The 13,050-nt window shown below is 33.7% G+C and overlaps 1 protein-coding gene across 2 annotated transcripts; it reads left to right on the top strand.

Annotated features, from left to right (window-relative positions):
* Positions 1 to 9,798: 9,798 nt before the first annotated feature.
* Positions 9,799 to 12,678, top strand: LOC127083080 (protein Iojap-related, mitochondrial). 2 transcript variants are annotated; one of them, XM_051023307.1, is made up of 4 exons: positions 9,799 to 10,306; positions 10,466 to 10,553; positions 11,612 to 11,709; positions 12,428 to 12,678. In XM_051023307.1, the coding sequence occupies exons 1-4, from the start codon at positions 10,007 to 10,009 to the stop codon at positions 12,497 to 12,499; spliced, it is 558 nt and encodes a 185-aa protein (XP_050879264.1). In that variant the 5' UTR covers positions 9,799 to 10,006; the 3' UTR covers positions 12,500 to 12,678. The 2 variants fall into 2 exon arrangements, with proteins under 2 accessions (XP_050879264.1, XP_050879266.1); XM_051023309.1 differs by lacking the exon at positions 12,428 to 12,678 and adding an exon at positions 12,137 to 12,420.
* Positions 12,679 to 13,050: the final 372 nt, after the last annotated feature.

Genomic DNA, 13,050 nt, shown 5'->3' with positions numbered 1-13,050 from the left:
AACATACAAATGAACTTGATCCCGTTCATCCCTTGATATTGTCACAATTTTATTCCCAATTAATTTTTTACCTTCCATTTTGTCGAAAATCTGAGCTCTGGGGAGTCCAATCGATTGAACGTTAGACAAATATTCAGTACAAAACTCAACAGCTTCTTCAACAATGTATCGTTCAACAATACAACCCTCTGGTCGACTTCGGGATTTCACGTACCCTTTTAATATTTTCATATACCGTTCAGCAGGGTACATCCATCTCATATAAGCTGGTCCACACAACTGTGTCTCTTTCACAAGATGAACAACTAAATGAACCATTATGTCAAAAAAAGACGGAGGAAAATACATTTCAAGCTCACACAAGGTAATTACAATCTCTTTTTGTAGTGTTGGTAAGATCTCGGGATCGATCACCTTACTACAAATTGACCTAAAGAAAAAACACAATTTAGTTATGGCACTTCTTACTTTTTCTGGCAAAATAGAACGTATACCTATCGGTAGAAAATGTTCCATTATAACATGGCAATCATGTGTCTTCAAATTCTTCAACTTGAGGTCTTTCATAGAAACAAGTCTTCTGATATCAGATGAGTATCCTTCTGGAACCTTAACTTCACTCAGAGACTTACACAAATTTTTTTTCTCCTTTCTAGATAAAGTAAAAGCAGCAGGTGGTAGATATGTTCGTCTTCCTTTCTTCACGGGTGCTAATTCAGTTCTCATTCCCATTTTTAACATGTCCTCCCTTGCTTTAAGGCCATCCTTAGACTTGCCTTTTATATTGAGTAATGTACCGATAACACTTTCAAATACGTTTTTTTCAATATGCATAACATCGAGAAAATGTCTCACGTACAAAGACTTCCAATATGGCAATTCAAAAAATATCGACCTTTTCTTCCACCCACCTTTCACAATCTTATGTGCAAAAGGCTTGCCAAACTCAGTACGCACATCTTTCACCTTTTCAAAAACTTGTTCACCTGACAATGCGGGTGGAGCTCTACGATGTTCGGTGTCTCCATTGAATGCTTTTCTCCACCCACGGTAGTGATGTTTAGAATGTAAGAATCTACGATGACCGAGAAACACATTCTTCTGGCAAAGTTCCAATCGAATCGTATCGGTTCCGTCTTCACAAACAGGACACGCACGTTGACCTTTAATGCTATACCCAGATAGATTCCCGTATGCTGGAAAATCATTAATTGTGCCAAACAACATCGCCCTCAAATTGAAACTTTCTTTCCTATATCCATCATAAACCTCCACACCGTTCTCCCACAAAATCTTTAAATCTTCGATCAGAGGTGTCAAGTATACGTCTATGTCATTCCCTGGTTGTTTAGGCCCAGAGATTAACATAGATAACATCATGTACTTACGCTTCATACATAGCCACGGAGGTAGGTTATAAATCATAAGAATCACAGGCCATGTGGTATGTGAGATACTTTGAAGACCATGTGGGTTCATTCCATCAGTAGATAATGCCAATCGAAGGTTTCTTGCTTCTGATCCAAACTCAGGATAATCATTATCAATCTTCGACCACTGTGGTGAATCAGCCGGATGCCGATACATTCCATCAATAATTCTTTCATCTGCATGCCAAGTAAGATGTCTTGCATCGGTTTCACTACGAAACATGCGCCTAAATCTCGGAATTATCGGAAAATACCATAAGACTTTTACGGGAGATAATCTTTTCTTATATCGAGACAAACCGCATTTAGGGCACTCAGTTAACATTGCATATTCGTTACGAAACAAAATGCAATCGTTAGGACAAGCATGTATCTTATCATAGCTCATGCCAATAGAGCACAACATTTTTTTTGCCTCATAGGTTCGATTAGGAAGAACATTATCATCCGGTAGCATTTCTCTCATAAGGGCCAACAACTCTGTGAAACTTTTATCCGACCATCCATTGCCCGCCTTTAAGTTGTACAACTTTAATACCGCAGAAAGTCTTGAGAATTTAGTGCAACCTTTGTACAACGGTTTCTCAGCATCGCTTACCATCCTCTCAAACATTTCAGGACAATCATGAAGATCTTCTTCCAGTGCTTCTACAATCTCTTCAACTCGATCACAATCGTTTGTTTCCGTGTCTTTGTCGTATGAAGCATAGGTCGTACTACTTTTTCCACTCGATTCAACATTCTCGTTAATTTTCTCACCATGAAATATCCAACACTGATAACTTTGATCAATTCCATGCCTCAGCAAATGCGATTTCAATCCATGTGCGTCAACCTTACCAATATAACAACAACGCAAGCAAGGACAATGCATTCGTCTGGGGTTTTCAGCGTGTTGAACAGCATACTTAACGAATTCCAAAACCCCACTCTCGTACTCTTTGGTCATTCGATCGGCACAGATCCATGTTTTATCCATGGTTTTCCTACTTATTTAAGTAAACAATTAATCCAGACGAAAATACATAACTAAGGTAGTATCTTTGAACATTCAACTGGTCAAAACTATTATTCCATAGTAGTTTCAATGAACATTCAAATTGATTTCAAAATACATTCACCAAAATCCATTTAACATCCTAACTAGTATTCACCTGTCACCAAACTTTGTAGCTTGTTCTTTTCAGACTAGCATGAGTTACTAAATTGATACACTAACTACTACTTTAACTCCTATTAGCATTTCAATAACTGATTTCAAAATACACTAATAAACCTTGTCCATTCAATATTAACTAACTTACTAACTTTATTTGCCAATTCAAACATGACTAACCAACTTTCCTAAATAACTAACTGAATCACATTTCAAATTTCATAACAGTCCTACTAACAAAACTGTTCTAATTAATCTCTAACAGTCTCTGACACATAATTAACAGTTTCATAGCTAACTATCGAATCAACTCAACTAACAATCATATTATCAATAACCAACTAACTACTTTTCACTAACTTACTAACTTAACTAACATTTCAAACTAACACTTTAATTCCCTAAACACTAACTGATTCAACTTCAAAACCAACATTCAACCCTAAGGCAACAGAATAAACTTCAAAATCTCAAAATTTGGGTCATTTTATATGACTGAGTTTTCACACATAATACAGAACCAACATTGGTGATACAGAAAAATATGACTGAGTTTTCAACAGAACCAACATTGGTGATACAGAAAAATACAGAAAAATATAAAATGGGGCAAGAGTTTTCACACATAATGTTCAACATGCATGTGGTACCAAAGTTATTTAGGGTTTGAGAAAGAGACTTACCAAGGTGTGGTTATGGTGAGAAGTACGTGAGCACCGCCGGTACAGTGAGAAGGAAGGGTTTGTTTCGCTGCCGGTATAGTGAGAAGAAATACGCGCCGCCGGTACCAAAGAAATACGCGCCGCCGGTTTGTTTCCAGAGAGAAATACGTGAGCACGGCCGCCGAGAGTGAGAAGGTAGGGCTTTTGTGGAAATGGCGTAAGTTTTTGAGGTGAGTGAAGAAGAGGGAAAACAAAAGAACAGAACACGAAAGCGCTTTTGTGGTCTGAAATTTTATTTTAATAAGACCTTAGACAGCGCTTTTGTGTAAAGCGCTTTCTAAGGTATGCCTTAGACAGCGCTTTCCAAAAGCGCTTTCTAAACCCCCCCTTAGACAGCGCTTTTGGTTTTAATTTTTTTTTAATTTAAAGACTTTAGACAGCGCTTTATCAAAAGCGCTGTCTAAGGTCTATATTTAAAAGCGCTTCCTAAAAGCGCTGTCTAAGGGGGGGTCTTAGACAACGCTTTTTAAAAGCGTTGTCTAAGACCCCCCCTTAGACAGCGCTTTTAGTATTTTCTTGGAACATTTTCAGCGCTTTATTTTAATTTTAACCTTAGACAGCGCTTTCTGTTAAAAGCGCTGTCTAAGATGCGCTGTTAAAAGCGCTTTTTGGCGTAGTGTATATATATATATATATTGAAAATTAAGCAAAATGTTGATATGGATTGTTCTGTCAGTCCCATTTTTTTGATAGATTTTTTAATGGACTTGTCATGTTAAATTCTATTTGCATCGTTAGCATTTTTAACGGCTAATGTTAAAAATAACTGCAAAACACATTTGAATTTTTTATTTATTTTGAATTTATATATTTTAAATTTATATATTTTGAATTGTACCCAAAATACATAAATAAATATATCTTAAAATAATTAGTGTTTAATTTCTTTTTCATAATCTTGTCAAAGTAAAACTTAAAAGTAAATATATATAAAATTCATCTCAATTTTCAACTATAAAAAAATAAAATTAGAGATATATTATCATCAATAATAAAAAGAACAGTCAAATTTTATCTCATTTAAGATCGACTATATAGAACAAACCACGTCATGATATTCTATAAAATATTTGTATCCAACTCATTAATCTCAAGATATATTTTTAATACTTTCTTTTAAATGTTTTTTAAAATCTTCTCTTATCTCTAGTTGTTTGACTAAACTTTATTTGATTTATTTTTCTTATTACATAACTCACTAATCTTGTATATATTTGTCCAAACCATCTAAATTTATTTTCTATATATTTATTACTATGGATGTTACCACAACTCTATTTAATATTGTCATTTTTAATATTATCTCATATAGGCTCACCATGCACGTGATGCAATATCCCTCTTTAGTTCCTAAGGATTTGTATAATCTATCAAAAGTTTTAGTTTTTATTTAATCACCACCCTCATAGTCTCTTTCTTATAATTTCTTAAGTTTTTGGCATTTTTACACCTAGACTAATATTTAGAACATTCATTTTTACTCTTATTTTTCTTCGAACACTTTCACTCAATTACTATTGTTCTTTACGCCTAGGTCCAAAATCTCTTGATTCTACCAACGTCTATTTTACTACTTTTCTAATTTTTTGTGCCATAATGTCCCACGTATCACTTGCACATCCTTGGACTGCCCGAAACCTCCCTCAAAGATTTTGTGTTGGATTTTTTTTTGTCTTTCACCCTTCAAATGCCAACATTTGATTCGTAAAGCCCTTTTATGGTCTCTCTTCTTGACTCTTACATCCATAATCAATACTCTATGTTGGATAGTCAAGCTCTCTTCCAGTATTACTTTACAATCCAAAAAATTTTCCTATCTAACTTCATAATAAGAAATAAATATATCTAAGACACGTGTAATTTCACTATTGAATGTGACGAGATGTTCATATCTTTTTGTAAAGCATGCATTAGTTATTGTAGGATCAAAAGTCAAAGAGAAATCTATAATGGAAATACCATTAACATTTGCTTCCTTGTGGTCATACCCCTCGTGCATTCCATCAAAGCCTCTCGATATGCTCCTTACATGCCCATTAAGATTCCCTCTTAGAGAAACACTTTCTCTTTGAGGTATATTATGAACTAAACCTTCAAGTTCATACTAAATTTTACTTCAAGATGTTCTACTTGTGAAACTATGTACTTGTGTGTATAATTAATAAGTGATCAAAACTCATACATAAACAAAATCTGTTTATCCCTGATGATATCATAGTTTTGATGATGAGACGTACTCTTAACAACGCATGAAGTCAAGTAATGACAGAAGTTAGCTTAATCGATCAAATATGCACAAGATGGTTGATCAAGCTATTCCTCTTAATCAAGCTAAAGAATTAGGGTTTATGATCACTAATGATATATTTGCAACTTTTTGATGGTGGTGACTGACTTGAAGATATATCATGATTCATCCACAAGAAGATTCAAGTTAAGTGTTCATATGATTGGTATATCTGACAAAAGAACTTGAAGCTTCATAGTGTGAAACAGAGGAAGTGTGAAAGCTCGTCTAATCGTGTACGTCTGAGTGATTTGTGTATTCTAAAGATACAAAGGCATTTTTGTAAGTAGTATGGTTAGAACACACACATAATTAAAGTATTTTTGAAGCCTATATTTTTTTAAATAAAATCACCAAAAATGCTTTTGGAGCCTATCTGGTTGATTCGGAAACTGTTAAATTGATTAGGATAAGTTTTTGAACTGTCTAATCGATTAGAACAAATACCTAATCAATTTGATAAGGGAAAATCAAGCCCATAATAGATTATGACATGTATTAATGAATGGTAATGAACCTCTATCAAAACCTTCTAATTTAGGCAACAATAATCGATTATTGCAAGTGCCTAATTAATTAGGTCATTTATTTTGCCCATAGATTATTTCCTAAAATGAACTATTTCTTAACCTATAAATATAGGGTTTCCCATTCATTTCAAATCATAAAAAAAAAACATAAATATATCACTTTTCCTATTTCCCAGTCTCCCTCTAAAAAATATTTATTTATTTCTCTCACATATTTTTAACCATACTGATTTGAGAGCATTCTTAAGTTTAGTGGGAAAATTATTTTGGGTGAAGGACATTATTGTAAATTCACCAAGAATAATTTTTCCTTTTGAGTAAGTCATTCTTTCTTATGAAGTAATCTTTTAGGTTTGAAGCTAAACTAGTGTAAAAAAAATTGGGAATTAATACAGCCTGAGCTCCGACATTGAAGAAAGGCTATCTTTTTGGGTTCGTGAAGAATAATCAGAGAGAAATCTTCACAACAGTTCTTGAGTTCAATTTGGTTAAAAGCTCTATCGGTTCAATATTAGTCTCGTATAAAATCTTACTCAATTTATGAGTTCACCTTGTGTAAAAGCTCAATAGACTCAATATCATCTCATTAAAAATATCGGTTCGGTTCGTAGTCAGCCAGTGTAAAAGCTCGGTTCACAACAACTGAGTGAAACTACTTCCAACATATATACTTTGGGAATCAAATGTGTAGTCCTTCATTTGCTTCACTTGAAAGTCAATAAAGTAGGTAATATCTCCTACAATGCTAAACTCAAAATCAGACTTCATTTGTTGAACAAAATGCCCCATCATCTTGTCTGACATGTTACAAAGGTGAACTATCATAAGATTTCTCATTGTCTTTCACAGTAACATCCTCCAACATCTAAACAACCTCTTTAAATGTCAAGGCTTCTTTTGATAACTTCCTTTTAAGGGATATCCTCTTTAGATACAAATACTTCCACTTCAACACACTTTTCTTAAAATGGAAAGACATGTTGTCTAACGAAGCAATAAAAACATTTGTGGAAATCCTTTTGCCACTGGCATCTTTAGTAACACCTTCATTGACAGGAGCAAACCCGTCATGAACTTCATTGTTCTCAGGGATATAACCCTCATCATTATTGGCATAATCATTCACAACATCATCAATATTGTCACTCACATTATTCACCATATTATGCATTTCTTGAGTAGCCTTGTTTTGAGACTTGGTTCTATTCACCATATTTCTCCCTATTTGCGAGCAGTTCGCACTTGACCATAAAGAAACTACTATCAACATCCATGATCTAAAAACCTCCGGTAAGTTTCCATATCTTCTTCAACCTATCCTTCATCAAATGATAGTTAACGTTCTTCCCAAGGAGTTTATTGACTACCGCCTCCTTCCAAGGGTTGCACAGTTCTTGAAAAAGTTTCCCATCCATCGTGACCTTTGTTAGCAATCAATTTCCTCCTTCAAGAGAGACTTTTATAAGCCCTTTTTCAATCAGGTCCACTCTCTCATTCACAGTAGTGACTCTTTGGCTTTCAGTGAGAATATTATAGAACGACAGTCTAAGAGGTCTAAATTCACTTTTTTTTCTGGTGGCTTGACAGGTGGCGGTGACGTGGAAGCGGTGAAAACAAACAACTTAATGCGAAAACTCCTTTAATATTCAAAAATTGTTGTTATTAATGTGGCTAAAAAAAACCCTCCCAAAGCTCTTTATTCTCTTAAATTGTGCAAGTAAAATAAAATGATTAATGGTTTTTTGATAATTGATTTTTGGCAAAATACTCCTTTTCCTCCCTTATCTATACCTCGGGGGGTCTATTTTGGTCCTTTAATTTTTAAAAGTCTCATATTGATCCCTTATTTCTACAAATTGTGGCATACATCCTTTTCGTCTATTTCACACTAACGGTGTCTATTTTTGCATGCGTGACATCCTAGTTGGCATCTACTTATCACCTTCTTCATTTTCTCTAAACTCAGGAAAACAAAAAATTCCAAAAAAAAAAAACTAGATACTCATATTCATCAACTTAAAAAGTATATTCGTAAAAAGTCATCTATTCCCAAACTCAGATATGGAGTTAATCAGGTTGCTTGAGTTGCTTTGTATGATTGGATTTTGTATCACAAATTAAATTCATAGCACACACGTTCTTCTGTTATTAGGGTTCGTCATCTTCATATATTGAATATTCTAACTCCAGATCCATGTTAATTATGAAGATTCTTTTTCTGATCATTTAGTCATGGAGCTCTGTCATTCTATTGGTTTTGCTATTCTTTTTATGTTCTTTTCCTATTCATATTCGATTTTTTTTTCTTTTGCCTTCAATTTTGATCAGATTCGATTTGATTAATGAGATGATGAGTGATTCTAAGATGTTTTTGTATTTGGGCCATTGATTAGATTCAGTTTGTGATTCTAAGATGTTTTTGCATTTGAGCCATCGATTAGATTCAACATCAGCATCTTCTCTTTAGATCTGAATCGGTTTGATTGGTGAAATGATGAGTGATTTGAAGATATTTTTGCATCTAAATCGGTCGAAGATGTTTTCGGAATCAACGTCTTATTTCTTCACTGACTCCGACAATACCTCCAGCGAGTTCAACAGTTGTTGTTTAGTCGAGTTCAATTGTTGTTGTTCTGACGAGTTCAACCGATGATGTATCATAATTCACTTTGATGTTTCATGATAAACTCATAAGAAACTCATTTTGATGTTCTTATTCTTTACATTAGAAAACATGGATGAATCAACATTGGGCCATGACAATGTTGTTTATTTTACTGCCTTCAAATTCTAAATATAAAGTATTATCTTTTAATTAATTAATTAATTGTGTAATTGTTAATTATTGATGAATATGGATTCTTTTCCAATAACACAAAGATGTTGTTTTGCATTTTATGGGATCTCATGTGACTTTTTTTTGGAAGAAGATGGAGAAATTTATGGATCTAAGGAAGAAGATGAAGAAATTTGTTTATACTTTCTATGGGCATGAATTTTTCTGGATTTCAGTTTATTCAAGGCATGAATTATGATCTTCATCTTCTTCGTTGTGACTTATTTCAAAAAATTGATTTATATTTTTTTAATAAAATTTATTTATTATGTGGCATACACATGACTTCCACCTTGACAAAATAAAATTACACATAGCCATTTCAAATTTCACATCAGTGCCACGTAGACTATTTCATTGACTCTGATTAATTAAGTAAACATAAAAGATTACCGTAACACATTATGTATAATTGAGAGACCATTTTGACACATTTAAAATTTAAGGGACCAAAATGGATTCCGAGATAAAGTTAAGAGACTAAAAAATATATTTTACCTTGATTTTTTTATAAGGTAAATTATTTTATATTAATATAAGATGAATATCAAATTTTTAGTACAAATTATTTTTTAATTTCTAATTTATTTTAAAATAAAATAAAAAAATGATATAACATTTATTTAATTAAGAGTAGCAATACTCAATTAAAAACACAACTAAATTCAACCTATAATTACAATTAACTTATGATAGATAAATAGTAGTAGGGTTTAAGTAGATATGTAGTAATTTGTACATAGTCATTTAAATCAATAGTATATTATATCATTAAAAATAAAATAAAATATAAATATATGATCGTTAAGTGTATCACCCATTTTCTCTAAATAGCATTGCAAATACAACTTAGATAAATTTTGGAGAAAAAAACCCCATCCCTTCAATAGGAAAAAAAAGCAGCCTTCATTTCTTCATCACTTTCAACACCACCTTTTTCCACTTCGTCGTTCAACTCCCGATCTCCAACTTTTGCAGCCCCACCGTCAAAATCAACCGCAACCTAACAGAAACAAGTAGAAGTTACAGTCTGTTGCGCACTCCAATGTGGGCAGTTCTGCGAGCTCGTGCTTGTTCCTCGCGCTATGCATCAAATCCACAGCCTCTTCTTCAACCATGGAAGCTAGGGTTTTCCTCTCTATCCACTACCGTCAACACTGACGGTGGCGTCAGTAAATGCTTCTTAGATCTGCAAGAGATCGAGAAGATTCTGACGGACGTTCAAGCTGACGACGTGAAGATAATTCCAGTTCCCAAACAGAGCGAGTGGGCGGATTTCATGGTGCTCGCCACTGGTAAATCCCCATGGCACGTCAGGAATATCGCTCAAGCCCTAATTTACCAGGCATGTTCATTGTTCGTTACTTCTTCTAACACGTTTTTCTTTCTGTCAATTAATCTATGCGATGATTGATTAGATTTAAACACTTACAGTTCTAAATTTTCTAATTGAAGTTTAAGAAAAAGAAACTGAATAGATGTTTGTTGATTTTTGTGTTACCAGGCTAAGCAGAAGCAGATAGGCGCTCGGCAAATGATGCTGCCTAGCGTGCAAGGGCAAGAGGATGGAAAATGGATCGTTATTGACTCTGGTATATGCTGTTTTTATTTATTTTTTATAATCTTTGTTTTGTATCTATTCATTTTGTTGAAGTTGAAAAACCCATTAAGTTTAGAAGAACCTATGGAAGCAAAATTATAGGAATCATAATGGCCTGTAATTTGTATATCGTCATTCATTAGCTTCTTAGCCGAGGGAGAGAAATGTTCACTCATGTTATCTACCATAAACCGGTTTGCAGATACTTATGCAACTTAGGAGTCTAGGGGATGGTGCTTTCCTATATCCTAACTAAATTCTAAGCCGTTATAGTTAGTAGGGCCTATGTATATGGGCGACTGACTACACATAAATTAGGTTGCTGACTCTGACCGAGTGTAACCTTGTTACTATAAGACATACCAATATGATGTCCAATTCATTATTAAGATTGTTAGAAGAGAACCTAGTAAGAAAGAGTAAACAAAAACTTAAATCGCAAACAACAAACACGATCTCTTGTGAATATGAGTCATACTCAACAAAGATACTGATTTTACCATCAGTGTCAAGTCAGATTCTGCTTTCTGTATCCTCTGATTTTCTCTCCATATTCTACGTTGTTAGTCCATGGAATTAGTGGCTTCTAAACCCACTCTCGACCATTAATCTAAACAAAAGTCACGCACTTATTCCCAGGTGTGCACGGCCCTGTTATTGAGTAGTAATGAACTGAAGTGTTTGGATTCTACAGCTACTTTGTCATTGTTGCTTGATCCTTTGTATTCATTGTGGGAATGCTGCAATATATCAATCCTATCATGTGCCCCTTAGAATCTCACTCCTTTCATTTCTTAGAGCATCTTGTGGCTTGACAAGGAATCAAGAAAAAGGATCTCCATGTCATTTGATTTTTGGTATGAATAGTTTTTTCCTTGTCATCATTGGCTATGGAATGAAGAGTAAACTTTACAACAATCTCTTGTTGAAGATAATGTATGATATTCTGTGTCAGTGACTGTTTCTATTTTTTAGGTTAAAAAAATTGAAATTAGTTATTGGTTCTATCCATGCCCTGTTTTTCCATACTGATTCATTTCATTTGTTCAGGTAAAGTGATAGTTCACGCACTTGATGAAAATGCTAGAGCTTACTACAATTTGGAGGGTCTTTGGACCCGCGGGACATTGCAAAATGAACCTGTTGAGGTAAATATGTGCCTAACTTAGTGTTCCAAGAAAATTAGGTTTTGTTCCCATTTATAGTTTGAAATTGAATTAATATAAAATACATGATATCTGAGGTTTGCAAAATCATTTTGGAAGCAACTAACTTAAATTTGCATTAGTTGGCCTGTTCTATTGAAAACTGCTGTTAGAAGAGTCTCGTTGTAATGTTATTATTAATCATGTAATGTAATTTGTGAAATGCTACATCAGTTGCACCTTTTTGGATAATAGTAAAACGCAACTTTGTGTAAGTTTTTACCAACAAAATTTGGTTGACCCAATTTTGAAAACCATGTGAGACTTCCCAATTTACAACTTTTATGTCTCTATTCCCAACTCCCAAGTGACTTTTCACTTCGTTCATTAATTAATTTTTATATTTATGTCGCCCAATGCTTTGTACCAGTTGTAAAGAGTACTCAGAACAGTAAGAGAGCAACTACCAACTGGGAATTCTGTTTGTAGGAGGTCTTACGCGCGCATTTGTTTGCTTAAACATCTCGGGCTGACATTTTGAGCCATTTTTATCTGACTAGTCTTATGAGTAGTTTGTCTTTCGGTCAATAAGGCTTAAGGAATCACAAACATAATTCTTTTACTTTATTATTGGTATTATTATTGTTGTTATTGTACCATCTTTAGGCAAATTTTGTGGCATGACTGATTTGAATGATCTCCTATTTTCTTTGATATTTAGGATTTACAAAAAGTTTTGGTGAAGGTCCGGCGGAAAAACAATTCCAAGAAACCTGCACAAAAGAATCCCTAATTGGTATTTAAATGTAAGAGGGTTGCAAACAATAACCTTTAACTATAGTTTCAGCCCGTGCATCAGATAAACAATAAGTAATTTGTAAAATATCGTCAACTTTATTGTATACAATTTTGTCTGGTTGGTCAGATTGCTGCAATGATAAATTTAAGCGGACATAAAGCTGACGTTTTCAAGTTATCCCACTTTCATGTTTTCGGTTATGATTTTCATTAAAAGTTGGAGCATGGCCTCGATTACATTTTACTCATCTTTTTTGAACCATTAAACAATTTTTTGTTTTTTGTTTTTTGTTTTATAATTTGCCTCGTATTTGTTCAATCAAGTTACTATTGCCTTGATGTCAAACAAATAAAAGTGGTGTGACTGTTACTAAATTAACGAGTGTGTTTCAATTTTATAATATAAAAGGAACTATCAATATTATTATTTATAACCCATATTATTTACAACATTTTAGTTGGTGAATAAATATTAATCCTCTTGTTGGTAAGTTTTTTGTTTACACGTCTATGTGGTGAATATCAAAAAAGAATGTAGGTGAAGTT

This window comes from Lathyrus oleraceus, chromosome 5 (genome assembly GCF_024323335.1).
Source record: "Lathyrus oleraceus cultivar Zhongwan6 chromosome 5, CAAS_Psat_ZW6_1.0, whole genome shotgun sequence".
Taxonomy (NCBI): Eukaryota; Viridiplantae; Streptophyta; class Magnoliopsida; order Fabales; family Fabaceae; genus Lathyrus; species Lathyrus oleraceus.
This window is presented reverse-complemented; position numbering and strand designations above follow the sequence as displayed.

Coding starts and splice junctions, on each gene's coding strand:
- LOC127083080 (XM_051023307.1), top strand. CDS start 10,007: ATGTGGGCAGTTCTGCGAGCTCGTGCTTGTTCCTCGCGCTATGCATCA. Junction 10,307..10,465: donor CTCAAGCCCTAATTTACCAG/GCATGTTCATTG, acceptor TTGTGTTACCAG/GCTAAGCAGAAGCAGATAGG. Junction 11,710..12,427: donor TGCAAAATGAACCTGTTGAG/GTAAATATGTGC, acceptor TTTGATATTTAG/GATTTACAAAAAGTTTTGGT.